Source organism: Suillus subalutaceus (genome assembly GCF_016647625.1).
Source record: "Suillus subalutaceus strain FC151 chromosome Unknown DFJ58scaffold_43, whole genome shotgun sequence".
Lineage (NCBI taxonomy): Eukaryota > Fungi > Basidiomycota > Agaricomycetes > Boletales > Suillaceae > Suillus > Suillus subalutaceus.
In genome coordinates, this window is record NW_024540292.1 from 27753 (window position 1) to 43210 (window position 15458).

Genomic DNA, 15458 nt, shown 5'->3' on the forward strand with positions numbered 1-15458 from the left:
GAGTTCGAAACCCAAATAAAGGCTCCCTATTATTGTCGCATGTGAATGAGCCCTTTTTGCCCCTCGCCGCATCTGTGACAAGGCTTCACTAGTTCCTCACGCGCACGGGGTGATTTTCTGATCGGACCCAACTGTTGCCCGGTGATATGGCCTCCCCGAGCCAGACCTTTAGAAGAAGGGAAACAGTCGTTTCGTCTAATAAAATTGGCGATAAAGATTGTGGGTACGTCTAGTTAAAGTGTACGTGTTGCTACGCGAACAGCAGACGGATGCTTGTAAAATCTCTGTGATGGTGCATATTGATCGACCGTTTTGCTTCATACTTCACAGAATTGATCCTTCGCGCTTGTCGGCGGGACAGCTATCTCTAGGACCCTAAGGAGATTTTGTTTCTGAACTATACACTGAAGTTTGGTCGTGGTGCCATACCTTTGGGTCTATATTGATTACTGATTGCAGTGACGTTCGACGTCACAGCGGTGGTGATCTTGAAAAGAAGGGACAACTTTATAAGGTCTAACTACGAGAAATTAGATGTCGGCTACGTGCGTCATCCCACAGTCTCTTTTTACTTATGCTCAAATGCGTCATGTGGTTGTGGTATGCTCATCAATAGACTTCGGTCTGCTCAATCACCAGCCGTGTCATCAGCGGCGAAAATAAGCTCTTCCAGCTATCTGATGTACCAGGTACCATTCACCTTCTTTCTCGCCTTTGCATTTTCCATCATCTTCTTCTTACTCTGTCTCATAGATTCCTTGATGGTCATCTCGTCTTCTCCGGCATTCTTACCCCGTCCTAGTGACTTCTGTCGAAGCAGTCTAAGCAAGCCCCCAGCACTTCAAGTTCAATTGTCAGGGGGATAGTCTCCAAGGTATTCTTGAAAAGGGGAAACTGTGCCAGCGAAGGTGCAGCATAGGACACAGTATGAAAAACATGGCAGCACTGATGACGAGTTCGGTGGTTACTTGGTATGTCAGGATTTTCGGCAACCAAGTCTTGCGCCTAACCTAGGGATGATCAAACAGGTGAGAACCAGATCATATTAAAATCTAATCGCTGACACCATATACGTCTTGTCGTCGCTTACAGAAGGTATTTTCCCACATCGCCCCTGGCATACATGTCCTGACGTTCTCCTAGGTTGACGCCCAAATTAGATATTTGGTATGGGGCCCGTAACCTGTGTATCGCCCAGTTTGGTCGATGTCCACGCTGTATGCCGTAGGAAGATCTAACATCCTCAACTTTCCCTCGACCGCCTAGTGTCGTTGATTACATTCTGGTTGGACTGGGACTCGCTAGAGCTCAGAAAAAAACCATGCAAGAGCCCTCCACAAATGAAATAGAATCGCCTCTGCAACATGTCGGCGACGACATCGGATTAGATACCCTGCAGGGAATTCTGGTCAAACCACAGACGGGCTACAGGACGCCCACATACGATTCGCAGGACATTGATGATGATATAGAGATCAGAAACGATGGTAGTGCCGCTTTATTGGGCTCAGGCGGAAGAACCAGGGGACCCGAACGGATACCTTCTGGAAGTGTCTGGTCACAAGTTGGCAGCCTTGTTGTCGAAGTACGTGGATAGAACTTGCAAAGCAGAAATCCCTCTGATTGCTTAAAAAGTGTGCACCCACGCTTCTTATGACTACCATAAGCCTTCTATTCACTGGGGAACTCCTTGACCGTGTGTCAGTGAGTACGGCGGTGATGTCTAAGGTCTCGATTTGATGTGTCTATAGCGTTGGCGGGCAATGCGCACCATTGATGAGCTAATAATGATCGTTCCTGTTGTCTTAAATCTCAAAGGCAACTTAGAGATGAATCTTTCTGCTAGATTGGGAACTGCGGCTAATATGGGCGGACTAGACGACAGGGGCGCACAACGCAAGATCGTGGGTGGTAATCTGGCACTCTTACAGGTGCAAGCTACTGTCGTCGCATTTGTCGCAGCTTGTGTCGCAATGCTTCTCGGTCTTTTTGTCCCACAGTATTCGAGTCCTGTAGACCCCTTTCCACAGAATAGCACTTCATCGCTCACTGCTAGGGTACCCAGACCGTCGTTGCCTCTAGGTGACAATCAGCAATCGGGTTCAGTCAGGTATGTGTGGTTATCGCATCTAGTGCGTGATGGTTAATTCAATCTCAGATTCGCGATGGTGGCCTCTTCAGCTATGACATCCACATGCTTGTCGAGCATTATCCTCGGTGTCTTTATGTCTTTCCTAGTTATCGTCTGTCGACGGTATGGCCGTGACCCAGGCAAGTGATACTGGCATTGTATTCAGCATTTATTCTAAACATTTCCAGATAATATTGCGCCACCGATAGCATCGGGCCTTGGGGACCTACTCACACTCAGTCTTCTTGGCGCCATTTCCTCTATCCTCATTAATGTCGTCAATACTCCCATTCCTCTCATTTGTAGCATATTGACTATTCTCTCCGCCACGATATGTGTTCTCCTGGTGAAGCGTAACAAAAGTGTCAAGGATTTGCTCTACCAGGGCTGGATTCCACTTTTTGGCGCAATGGCGATTTCTTGCGCTAGTGGCATTGTGCTTGATATGTTCGTCTCTCGCTATAAAGGGTTCCCCCTTCTTGCTATCGCTATCAGTGGTGAGTGGGGCGAATCTTACTGTCTATATTTTTATAATGCGGGAGAACAGGACTCCCTGGCAGCGTTGGGTCTATATTTGTCTCCCGACTCTCGACTGCTCTTCACACGGCATCTGCGAACTCGTACCTGCACAAAAGCGAACCTTCCCCCAAACTTGTCATGGTTACGTTCATTCTCATCACGGTCCCGATAGTGATTTTATTTCTCTGTCTCCTACGTGCATCTGGGTGGTTAAAATTCTCTATAATATTTGGCATATTATTAGTGTTATTCTTTTGTTGTGCAGTGAGTTTCATGTCCGCCCTGTTCTGATGTTTATTGAAGTTCGTGACAGGTCTTCACCTCACTAGTTCTAGCTCGGTCATTGACCGACTTATTGTGGTCCAGAGGTTTTGACCCCGATATATATGCACTACCTATTCACTCCGCTCTGGTGGATCTAGTAGGGCAAGTACTACTGGTATTGTGCTTCGAGATTGTCTCGTATTTAGGCACGGACTCGTAAACCATATAGTACAAAGCCTCCCAACCCGACTGATATCATTCAAACAATGACGCATCCATCCACTCGGAACCCTTCATACTCACGAATGAAAGCTCTATGGCCTCGTGGTGTACTCTGAGCATCATATCATTGTCAAATAACTTCGTCGGATGTACGAAAGACAGACCTCGACGTGTCTCTCGCAAGTTGCAGGGAAGTTTTAACTTCTGAGGCCATCGTCCAAGTGGGCTGCTCGTCGTGTGCAGAGTTATACAAGTTGATGAGGAGATGGTTCGCCGATACAGGTGGGACGACTGTAATCGTGATCGCACCAAGTTGATAATACACAGAAGAACCGAATTTGCCCAGCAAGGTGCTGAATAGATATATTAAAAAGTTGCTAGAAATAGCGAAGCAGTGCTTCGATCAGAACCGGCCTGCTGCATTGCATGTAGTATGTACTCTCACCAAATAAAATAAAGGACGGAGTCTCGCGCAAAGGTACGCATAAGACGTGCACCAGACCAGGTCTTGTCTGGTACTCGGAAATAGTGCTGAAGAGATTTGTAGCCTGCCAACACGACAAGAACAAAGTCCAAGCCCATCATGGGTACCCTGAAGAGGTGAATGAAGTGAGGGTCACGATAATATTCCATGAACGTAAGCACCAAAAGAGATATAGCCAATCCACGGATCCAAGCAAACAGCATGCACCAAAGATCTGGGCTTCGTGGTCTAAACTTTGGTCAGTGCATATACTCAAAAATATTAACGAAGCTGACCCTTCTCATACAGGTATACAATCACTGCCATCATCATCATAAAGCTGAAGATCGTGATGAACAGCACCGACACGGGGACGACAATCTTTTTGTCTGAATATCATTCAAGTACAAACCGGAAGTAAATATTTGCATGATCACGTACCATATCCGTACAGCGCAAATACTCGATGTTGGAGAATCACTTGGGGCTTCGATGGGTACATCATATTTTAGACGGCTCGGAAACCTTACTTTGAATATTCGCTACCAGTAATAATGCTGAGTTGCGTCAGAGTTGAATAGACTGGTGCCCGTGGATGAGCATGCTACATACCAATGACGGCAAAGAACGCATTTACAGAACCTGATCTTCAATGAAGGAAAGATAGGGGCTGAGAATTTTTGAGCTTACATCTGTTCTGAATGAGCATTAGCAACAGAAAACGACGAGACAACGCACATAGCATCGGTTGGTGTGACGTCGAACGTCACTACATTGCATGTCAGCAATGAGCATTGATACACGGGTACACCAAACTTTGGCGCACAACTCACAGAATGTCATTAGGATAGCTGTTCCAAACGCGAAGTATCGATTCTAGGGGGCGTCAAGTAAAAACGCACGACCTATGCACTCATTCTCACCGTGAAAAACAGAAATTTTGTAAACGTCCATCTGGTGTTCTGCAAGAAGTCATGGTCATCTTGCTAGCCAACATACTATACTTGAGCAGACATACCCATAATCTAACCTGTCACCATTGAACTTCTACGACAGTTAAAATTTTGATAAATAAACTTACCTCGTGAGGAAAAGTTAGGACTAATGGTCCTGTCAATGATCCCAAATAATAACACAAAGACTCTGGGCTCGCTCACCGAGGTCCCACGTAAAGAGCGTCAAAGCAGCAACTGCATGTCATTTGAATGATACTTAGTAGGTGAACATATTGGTTTCAAGGATTTAAACGGGCTCACTGCTGATGTATTTGATTGTCGGGGCTGTCAGGAGGTCTAGGTCGAAAGCTTGGATTTCCTCTGGAGTGATAACGGTCGACATGGGCGGGTGCGGTATGGAAGGGTATGGACGACCTATCGCTGGAGAAAAGAGCGGGCGGGACTCGGGGATCTGAAAGCAGTTATTAAATAGCAATTTTATAAATGAACTTGAAAGTGGCGATGCAGCCTTGGAGATTAATATTGACCTCTGGGCCATGCCAGGTCCGTGTCTCATGATCATGATCATCCATTTATCGCAGATAAGTGATCACCGGCCTAGTATATATTGTCCGGGCAATCGATTGTCAGAATGAATACCTCTCAACTGACTTGCAACGGTAAGCTTGCACGAACCCGCGCTAGGCGAACTCGGAGGGTGACAAGTCATTGGCAAGTACTGCAACATTTGCAGCGCTGCACAGGCAGCAAAAGCGGCTCGAACTCTTCTCAGTTACAGCATCGGCAGCTTTGCTCTATCACTTCTGAATATCAATCTTACATGATTTATGTAAATCAATGTGATTAATCATTGTACGATGGAACTGGAAATCGCTGATTAGCTTGATTTATGACACATGAAACCATGTCTACAAGAAGTTGCCTACTAACACCAGTGGCCGTGTTGACGTGAGTTCTTGGCCCAAATTATGATCCGTACTTATAAATTCGGAAGCAACACATTTTGGAGTCACCTTCCACCACCATAATACGTATGGGCGCTAAGCAGCTAAGCCACCAAAAAAAGCTCCACAATAGCTGATGCCGGCTGACAAGCGTCAAACAAGGGGACAAGGGGATAGCCAGAATAGTACTAATAACTACAGGATGTAATTCATTTCAACAAAGTATGCAAGACTGCGAACACAGCAACTTTGATTGCGGATGGAGGTCCGTGCAGCTCTGATTCGGGCCCTAGTACTGTGAGTCGAATCATAGTACTAGTATAGTAACCAGAGGATGCAATTCATTAATTAGAAATCAGACAAAGTATGCAAGACGCGAATAAAGCAACTTGAAGTATGGAGGTCCGTGTAGCTCCGGTTTGGGCCCCAGTACTGTGAAAATGCGTCAAAAGTTCAGAAAAACTAGTGCTTCAAACTCGGTATTTCTGCGCATTGACCGGATTCTTCCAGCATCTTCAGTGTTCCTAAGTAGAACGTCTGATTGAATTGACATCGAGACTTGGTCAAGCACACTTGAAGAACTGCTCGAGACAAGCATTTTGATCATAGAATCACCTATGTGAGCTTGGTAGTACTGATATAATCGAACTCAAGTGGACCCTCCATACCTTTTTTTGATTCCAGTTAGTGTCTTATTAATAGTATACTCTATGGAAGACAATGCGGTCTAGTCTAAGGACCCCCAGTGCCCTAGTTGCATCTCTGAATCAGCGAATGCCCTGATGTAAGACGCGCCCCATCAGTCAGCCGTTCCCGACCCTCTATACTCATGAATGCGATCTCTCTATGTCTTCGTGTACTCTGACCATCATGCCAATCACACTGGTGAAGGATGGATGCGAACGACAGACCTCGTTGCATCTCTCTCTTTCTTGGCATGTGCCGAGTCATACATGTTGATGAGGAGACGGTTCGCCGATATAGGTGGGATAATTGCGACCATGATCGTGCCAAGTGAGTAATACTCAGCAGGGCCGGATTTGCCCAGCAAGGAGTTGAATAGGTATGTCAAAAAGTTACTAAAAATAGAAAGCAGTACTTGGATCAGAATCGACCCACTGTGTTGCATGTGCTCTCACCAGAGAAAATAAAGAATCGAGTCTCGCGCGAAGACACGCATAAGACGTGCACCAAACCAAGTCTTGTCCGGTACTTGGGAATAATGCTGAAGAGATTTGTAGCCCGCTAACAGGACAAGAACAAAGTCTAAACACATCATTGGTACCCTAATGGTGAATGAGGAGCAGGTCGCAAAGACAGTCCATGGAGTAAGTACCAGAAAAGATACAGCCAATCCACGGACTCAACTATGGCACATATGCCAAAGATCTGAGCTTTGTGATCTAAACTTTGATCAGTGTACATACTTGGTAATATTGATGAAGCTCACTCTGTTCATACTGGTGTATGAACACTGCCATCACCATCATGCCACTGAAAACCGCAACGAACAATGCCGACACAGGGAGGACGATTCTCTTATCTGGATATCATCTCAATATCAACCAGAAGTATTTGCATTGCCACGCACCATAGGCGTACAGCGCATATAACCGAAGTTGGAGAATCACTAAGACTTTTGGTAAGTACGTGGTACGTCAGATGGCTCAGAGAGCTTACTTTCGACGTTGGCCACTAGTAACAAAGCTGGGAATTGTCAGACTAAAGCCGATTGAATTTGATCGAGTATACTACATACCGAAGACAGCATAGAAAGTATTTGTAGAACCTGACATTTCCATGAGGGGGTTATAAGGGATAAAAGTGTCTGAGCTCACACCTGTTCCGAATTAGTATCAGTAATAAAAGTGATCGGTGAGATAACGCACATAGCCCATGTGGGTGTAACATCGAACGTCACTGTATTACATCACAGCAATGAGCGCCGAGCGTCGATAACAAACTTCGGTGCACAACTCACAAAATGTTATTAGAATAGTTGTCCCAAGTACAAAGTATCGATTCTGAGAAGCATGGGGTAAAACGCCCAATCGATATGCAGATCTTATCTCACCACGAAAAATAGAACTTTTACAGGCGTCCATTTGGCGTTCTACACGTGGTCCCCGTCACTACATAACCAAAATTCCGCTTAACAAAACGTACCCATAGTCTAACCTGTCACTGCTGAGCTTCCGCAATAATTCAGGTCCGGATGAACGACTTACCTCGTGAGGAAAAGTTAAGACTAGTGTCTTTGTCAACAATCAAGAATAAAAGTCACCAAGAGTGCTCACTCACTCAGCTCCCAGGTAAAGAGCGTTAAAGCAGCAACTACATGGCATCCGAATAATAGGTAAGCGTATCAGTCTCGGAAAACAGAAGGGCCCACCACTGATGTATTTGATTATTGGACCTATCAGGAAGTCTACGTCCAAAGCTTGGATTTCCTCTAGAGTGATTGTGGTCGACATGGGTGGGTGTAAGTAGTACGGACGGAACCACTGCCTGTCGCTGGAAGAGTGGGTGGGGCTCGAGGATTAACCAACCCAGTATTAAATAGTGTCACTGTGATACATTCGGCTGGTTACTGAAATAGCAGTCACCAATGGTCCTGCATTGTGGGCATCCAAGTCAACCTCGTCAGTCCATGTTCCATGTTCTTTCGCAGATACGTGGGCACGAACTTATACATAGCCCGTCAGAATGGGTGTCTCCTGCGAATCGAATATCAACTAACCTTGCACAAGCTCGCAATGTCCTTGCCATCGGGCGAAGGAGATGAGTCCATCAGCAACATTTGCAGAGCTACACAGGCGACAAAAAACGCAACTTGAATGCTGATCGCTCTGGCTTCCAAATTATATATATACAAAGCTCTGACCGTCACTTCCTCTGGACTTTGCCGTAGTTGAATCTCTTCTAAACATTATTTCCGAATTTCACATCGAAAAGAAATGCGGTGGCCCGGCGTGCATTGATGTTCATCATTATCTCAAGATGACCTACCAGTATCCAGTGTCTGGGCTCATACTTGGCATTTAGGTTCAACGTCATGCTTCGAGGCGTATTAACCTGCTTACTTGGGGCACATGGGCACATAACCGTGTGACAATCTCACAGAGTCCAATGCGTACCAACATTAATATGATCAGAGTGAAAAAGTCTTCATATTCCTTGGATACTAGGAGGTGGAGTGGGTGACATGGGTAGTTCGTGAGACAATATGTACAAGCTTGCATGCTTCGGAGGAAGGAATCAAATGGAAGAATTTGCCGAACAACAGACTGGCGCTATGATCATTAGTCAGCAACTGGAAAAGGTCAAGATTCGACGTTTGACCGTGACACCCACTTTAGTGAGGAGAGGGTTCTGCAGTCGATTGTTATACTAGGATTCGAGCTACATTTCAACTGCTCTGCTGTGTGTACGACATTATCGATATGCCAAACGTCGAAGGCAATAATCAGGAGTTTTTCCGCGAGAGTTGCATATGGTACAGTACTAGTGTCGGTACACACCTCACCATCCTTTGACAGTTCGATCCACATTCTCCACCTGAACACAACAACTGCGCTGCTACCACGCTCGCCATGCCGAGGGATCCGGAATGAAGAACCACCCCTTTTCTGGCTTCTCTGCTCCCAAGCTGCCCACGCAGGATTCCTCTTTGTGACGCGAGGCAAATATATAAGTTTTCCCGATTTTTCGATATCCATATCGTAATGCTGATATTGTCTCGCAGTAGCGCACCGCTAATGGCAGTGGAAAAGGCATAAGTTGGCGCAGCCGCCACGTCCTCCTTGCCAATAAGCCTACGCTAGCGCCTCAAGCAGCAGCACGCCACCAGCAGGGACATCCAATGTTATCGGCGGAGCCACCCCAGTGACGTTGCAGACTGGAAGTATCAGTACAGCTACTAGTAACGGATCTCCTTCCCTGTAGGACATCGGCTACCTTGCAGTTCTCATAAGGCGGTACCCGCGTCTTGCATGCACTGGACAAACCTGTTTGTCTGCCGCTAGGTTTCCTGTCTGTTCCGAACTTTTACGTTAGATTACATGTACTGAGTATTTGACGACACATGCAATTCGATCTAAGTGCAGCTTTTGAAGGAAGATCTACATAAGTATCGAAAGACCTTGCCATCGCACCAAGCCCCACGATTACTTGATCAGGCTTTTCTGTCTTTTGAAAGCCATTGGAGACGAGTTCATAGTGACCTTGATAGAAGAAGTCGTTCCTTCTTTATCAAGAGTGAGGTTGTCTGTCACATCTGTTCGAGCTTAGCATGAACGGAGAAACTTGAATCCTTATATGTTGTAGGACATACTTGAAATCCATAGATTTTTGGGATGTTAGTGACTCGTGGTTCGAACGCACTACTTGATCTATTCGAGTGATGGGCGAGCCTAAGAAGACCTAAGATCATCAAGAACGCACCTGCAACATCCTTCTTGGACAACCAAACTAGCCCAACTCCTTCCTGACGAAGTCTGATCGTGTGTCCTATGTAGCTATCACCGCCGGCCATAGCAATATTGTTTCACGCACTTGTCGATCGTTGAACATTAACTTTACGAATATCTGGATTCTGTTGCAGTGAGTAAAATGCGTTTTCCAAGTCTGTCAAGGTACCGGGCCCGCCAACGAGAAAGCGAAGAAGTCGGACCACCGGAACAGGACTAACTCGTCAACTTGTAATCGACAAGCGCTCAGCATATCATTTCCTCTCACAGGTTTCTACTACTTCATTGCTCGAATTTCTACACATGTGCGTGTGCATTGCAATTCAAACATATTTTGTGCTGATGGAAGGCGGATAACATGATAGTGTCGTCTTCGCCCACTTGAGCTCTTCGGCTTCATCCTCCTTGTGTTCCTAACAGCCCTCGCCCTGTAATTTGATTGTGGTACCATGATAGCATGGCGAACGATGTAGAACATTGTCGAGCGGCTTTGAAGAGATTTCCCCCAGGTCATTCTGATCGACCACGGTCTCTCAACAATCTTGCCGTCAGCCTTCGAAAAAGATTCGCGCAGCGGGGCGTCCCATCTGACCTAGATGAGTCCATCGAGCTCAATCGGGCTGCACTACTCCTTCGTCCCCTCGGGCATCCTGATCGATCGTTGTCTCTCAACAATCTCGCTGTCGGACTTGGAGACAGATTCAGGCAGCGGGGTGTCCCGTCTGACCTTGATGAGCGCATCGAGCTCCATCGGGCTGCACTACTCCTTCGTCCCCTCGGGCATCCTGATCAATCAGAGTCCCTCAACAATCTCGCTGCCAGCCTTGCAGACAGATTCAGGCAGCGGGGCGTCCCATCTGACCTTGATGAGCGCATCGAGCTCCATCGAACTGCACTACTCCTTCGTCCCCCCGGTCATTCTCATCGAGCGTTGTCTCTCAACAATCTTGCTGTCGGCCTTGGAGACAGATTCAGGCAGCGGGGTGTCCCGTCTGACCTTGATGAGCGCATCGAGCTCCATCGGGCTGCACTACTCCTTCGTCCCCTCGGGCATCCTGATCGATCGTTGTCTCTCAACAATCTCGCTGTCGGACTTGGAGACAGATTCAGGCAGCGGGGCATCCCATCTGACCTTGATGAGCGCATCGAGCTCCATCGGGCTGCACTACTCCTTCGTCCCCCCGGTCATTCTGATCAATCAGAGTCCCTCAACAATCTCGCTGCCAGCCTTGCAGACAGATTCAGGCAGCGGGGCGTCCCATCTGACCTAGATGAGTCCATCGAGCTCCATCGGGCTGCACTGCTCCTTCGTCCCCCCGGTCATTCTGATCGATCAGAGTCTCTCAACAATCTCGCTGCCAGCCTTGCAGACAGATTCAGGCAGCGGGACATCCTGTCTGACCTTGATGAGTGCATTGAGCTCAATCGGGCTGCATTACTCCTTCGTCCCCTCGGTCATTCTGATCGATCAAACTCTCTCAACAATCTTGCTACCGGCCTTGCAGACAGATTCAGGCAGCGGGGCGTCCCGTCTGACCTTGATGAGCGCATTGAGCTCCATCGAGCTGCATTACTCCTCCGTCCCCCCGGTCATTCTCATCGATCAGAGTCTCTCAACAATCTCGCTGCTAGCCTTCGAGACAGATTCATGCAACGGAGCCTCCCTCCTGACCTTGATGAAACATTTAGCCTCTTCTTGCAACTCCCACACATATCTCATGCAGTCTCTCGTTCGGATCTTAGTGCTGCCAAGTCATGGGCTACCGCAGCTGAAGAGGTAAACCATGGTTCTGCATTGCTCGCATATGAAACTGCATCCAAATTCCTAGATCAGCATGTCAATCTTTTGTCGTCTTCGTCACGTCATTTCGATGTCGTGAGGATGGCTACGGCGTCCCTTGCTGTGGACGCCTTCTCCTGCAGCGTTCGTCATGGTGCGCTGACAACTGCTGTGGAATTGGTGGAGCAAGGTCGTGCAGTATTCTGGACCCAGTTAGCACGCTTAAGCTCGCCGTTCGATGGACTTTCCCTGCCCGGTGACACCGGCGGAGCATTGGCGGAAGAATTCAAGCAGCTGAGCTTTCGCCTTCGTACCGCATTCGATCAGTCTACTGGAGACCAGTCCGCACAAATCCGACAACTGTCCATCCAATGGAACGATGTCGTCTCCCGCATCCGCATGCTCCCTGACTCATCTCGGTTTCTCCTGCCTCCCAAATTCTCAGACCTACAGAAGGCCGCTGAAGAGGGTCCCGTCATCATCGTCAATGCTAGTCAGTACAATTGTGACGCCTTGATTGTCCTGAGTGACCGAAATCCTGTCCACGTTCCGATTGATGTCACGCGCGCTCAAGTCACCGAATTGTCCTCCGATTTTCAGTCTGTCGCAGAGCAATTTGGTTCTTCCGATCTTCAGAACAAGCTTGTTGGCATTCTCCGCAAGCTTTGGCATCATATCGTTGACCCCGTGGTCCAAGCCCTTAGGAAGTCGAATGTTTGCCCCGGCTCGCGTATCTGGTGGTGTCCCACTGCTGAATTTACTTTACTTCCTCTACATGCAGCAGGACCCTATGAGAGGGAGAGAGACAACTTGTCACAGATTTACATCTCCTCCTATACTCCTACTTTGGCAACACTCGTTCGTGCGAGACAGCGCGTCTCTCAATATGCATCTTCTCAACATTTTGTTGCAATTGGTCAAGGAAACCCGGACAGTGGGAAGGAACTGCGATGCGTCGCTCCTGAATTAGCCGCCATAGCTCAGCGTCTCGTACCCATCGTGTCGTCCTTCATGTCGCTCGAGGAGAGTGACGCAACAGTGCAGGGTGTTCTCGATGCACTAAACCATAACCAGTGGCTTCACCTGGCCTGCCACGGAATGCCGAATCGACAACAGCCATTTGAATCTTCTTTCGCAATGCGTGATGGGCCGTTGATGATCAAGGACATCATCCGATCCAACTGGCAGAACCCGGAGTTTGCATTCTTATCGGCTTGCCACACTACCGTGGGCCATGAGAAGAGTCCTGATGAGTCTATCCATCTCGCCGCGGCGATGCAATTCTCCGGATTTCGCAGTGTGATTGGCTCTATGTGGTCCGTCGACGACGAGGTTGCACGGCAGGTTGTGTCTGCCTTTTACGACAAGCTGGTCGATGATTCAGGGAGGTTGGACTGCACGCGGGCTGCGGTGGCGTTGCACAAGGCCGTGAAGAAATTGCGGCACAATAAGATCCCACTGGAACAGCAGATCGTATTTGTTCACATAGGTGTCTAGCTAGTTTGAGGTTCGTTCGCTATATCACTGCATCTTCTGTGACCCCGATTGCTTTCATTCTCCCGCTGTCCTATCTAGATCCCAGCTATTTAAACCATGTCTGCAAGATACTTTTGTTGTACGTCAATTACGCCTTATATTGATACAAGCCCGTTATACTTGGTCTTATACATTACTTTATGTATGCTTCATCTTTGCCTTTGTCCGGTATAGTCACCCCCACAGAGTCTCTCTGTTACTCAGTCTTTGCGTGGTATAGAATGCAGAGATCATCGATCATCCTTTTCACATGAGTAGAAATTACAGCAAGTGCGTCGCAAAAAGATAGAGAACAAATATGTAGAGAATGTTTCGTTACAATAGAATAATCTTCAAAGGATCCGATCCACCCCCTTCCAACCCAACTATCGTCGCCCGGCGCACAGCGTCAAGGTACTCCCCACGATCCATATGTAAGAAATCATCATACAGCTTGCACCTCGAATCCGCAACAATGTTAGCAAGCTCCAATACACGCTTCAGATTCCCGTACAAGATGTGTTAGAACTGCAGGCACTACATACGAAGACATGCTTACTCTGGGACTCGTTTAGACCATATTCTCGTGTACGAGTCAACGCTAATCGACGTTCGTTGATGTCCGCAATCAGTTCGAGCAAGGTCAAGAACATTGCATATCGCTCCACTGCATTGTCACCCAGTGCGCCGGCATACATGGCGATCAACTCTCGTTGGCCTGCAGCCTGATAGGGATATTAGTGCGGAACAAAATAAAAGACAATTTCTTACTTCCAACACTTGTAGGTAAGCCTCGAGAACGAGTTGGGTCGCGAGCGGCGGAACTGGGATGTCAATCATAGGCGCACAGCGTCAAGGTACTCCCCAAGCCTCCGACCATCGAGATCTGAGAAATCATCATATAGTAGCTTGTACCTCGAATCCGCGCTTCAGATTCCTGTCCAAGATATATTAGGACTGCAGGCACTGCATACGAAGACACGCTTACTTTAGGACATGCTTTCGAGAAGCGTAGAGCATGACCTGCAGCCGCAGTATAAGCTCGGGGACGTATATCCGCGGCGATCTCCTGTCTCATCCGGCATCATCAAAACCGAGGTGAGCAGTTTCACAACGGCATTGTAAGCCTAGTCGACGAGTCCCTTGTAGTCGCTTAACCAAGCAGCTCTGGTGTCCCGGTTCATTATCGACGCCTGTAGACTCAAACACTCAACGACGTGGTCAAGACTGTCTCAGATCGTGAAGAACTGCCTGTAGTGAAGGTATTCTGTGACTCGTTCCTCAAATTGGTCGATGGAGGCGAGTTCACGGGGAAGCACCTCCACAAGGTTCTTGGCAAGTGAAATCCTCTCGTCACCTGAAGCCATGGATTAAGCCATGATAGTGGAGCCTCAACAAAAAGCTTACCTAGGGAGTACCGCAAAATGAAGGTGGCTTCTTCCAGCGCAGTCCTCGAACGTCATCCACTCTATGGAACGAAGTAGCAGGAGCTCGATGTCGGAAGGAGTGGCCTGCAACGCAACGATAGAAGGGAGCGGTCCCTTCATTTGGGGTAGAAGCTACAAGTAGGGTTAGCACATGAGTTTCGTGGAGTGCGAGTCCCATTATGTAATTGTACTATGATACGCAGTATTCAGATCATGGAGAAAAATGTTATCGGCAGGTTTCGAACCTGCACCATCCAGGAGGAACAGACTTCAAATCTGTTAACAACTTGGCCATAAGTCTTATGGTTGACGTTCGAAGACCTCTCCGTGAGATCATGTTCAGGGCGTGATCAGAGAAAAACCATTGTCAGCAGGTTTCGAACCTGCACAATCCGGAAGGAACAGATTTCGAATCTGTTAACGACTTGGCCATGACTCTTACGGTTGACGTTCAATGACCTCTCCATGAGCTCATGCCCAAGGTGCAATCACGGAGAAAAACCAATGTCGGCAGGTTTCGAACCTGCACCAACAGATCTCAAACCTGTTAACCGCTGGGCTAAGAATAGTTAAATCAATGAATTCAAGCTAAACATGCCAAATGAGTAAGGTCTGCCTAATGATGTGGCTGGTTGTGCAGGTGAGAACGACGCTAACCGTAGTGTCATGAACCGCGATTCAGTCCCATATGTACCAGCTCGTACAGCTGTAGAGTTCGCAAACACAGGAAGAATCTGATGTTAGCGGTGGTCTTCAATGAAAATGCAT

At 47.6% G+C, this 15458-nt stretch overlaps 4 protein-coding genes across 4 annotated transcripts; 2 read left to right on the forward strand and 2 right to left on the reverse strand.

Moving 5' to 3' along the window:
- Positions 1-1321: 1321 nt before the first annotated feature.
- DFJ58DRAFT_727072 (uncharacterized protein) lies at positions 1322-2822 on the forward strand (the record flags this gene model as incomplete). The annotated part of the gene is made up of 5 exons (XM_041385439.1): positions 1322-1585; positions 1636-1704; positions 1752-2110; positions 2159-2262; positions 2320-2822. The coding sequence occupies 5 exons, from the start codon at positions 1322-1324 to the stop codon at positions 2820-2822; spliced, it is 1299 nt and encodes a 432-aa protein (XP_041244630.1).
- Positions 2823-3266: 444 nt separating this feature from the next.
- Positions 3267-4937, reverse strand: DFJ58DRAFT_727073 (uncharacterized protein; the record flags this gene model as incomplete). The annotated part of the gene is made up of 14 exons (XM_041385440.1): positions 3267-3513; positions 3582-3728; positions 3782-3848; positions 3896-3988; positions 4041-4086; positions 4146-4156; positions 4212-4246; positions 4290-4368; positions 4433-4475; positions 4523-4561; positions 4618-4629; positions 4681-4700; positions 4757-4789; positions 4856-4937. The coding sequence occupies 14 exons, from the start codon at positions 4935-4937 to the stop codon at positions 3267-3269; spliced, it is 954 nt and encodes a 317-aa protein (XP_041244631.1).
- Positions 4938-6224: 1287 nt separating this feature from the next.
- DFJ58DRAFT_337142 (uncharacterized protein) lies at positions 6225-8170 on the reverse strand. Its single transcript, XM_041379919.1, has 14 exons — positions 7892-8170; positions 7801-7833; positions 7728-7747; positions 7666-7677; positions 7574-7612; positions 7481-7523; positions 7387-7419; positions 7259-7288; positions 7180-7206; positions 7091-7129; positions 6950-7042; positions 6836-6902; positions 6639-6785; positions 6225-6578 (listed from the first exon to the last, which is right to left on the reverse strand). Exons 1-14 carry the CDS (start codon positions 7971-7973, stop codon positions 6377-6379), a joined length of 867 nt encoding a protein of 288 aa, XP_041244632.1. The 5' UTR covers positions 7974-8170; the 3' UTR covers positions 6225-6376.
- Positions 8171-10425: 2255 nt separating this feature from the next.
- Positions 10426-13992, forward strand: DFJ58DRAFT_840777 (CHAT domain-containing protein; the record flags this gene model as incomplete). Its single annotated transcript, XM_041392642.1, is given in 3 exon segments — positions 10426-13221; positions 13623-13697; positions 13717-13992. 3 exon segments carry the CDS (start codon positions 10426-10428, stop codon positions 13990-13992), a joined length of 3147 nt encoding a protein of 1048 aa, XP_041244633.1.
- Between the last annotated feature and the right edge of the window lie 1466 nt (positions 13993-15458).

Coding starts and splice junctions, on each gene's coding strand:
- DFJ58DRAFT_337142 (XM_041379919.1), bottom strand. CDS start 7,973: ATGTCGACCACAATCACTCTAGAGGAAATCCAAGCTTTGGACGTAGAC. Junction 7,289..7,386: donor TACACCCACATGGGCTATGT/GCGTTATCTCAC, acceptor TGGAAATGTCAG/GTTCTACAAATACTTTCTAT. Junction 6,579..6,638: donor TCGATTCTTTATTTTCTCTG/GTGAGAGCACAT, acceptor TTCTATTTTTAG/TAACTTTTTGACATACCTAT.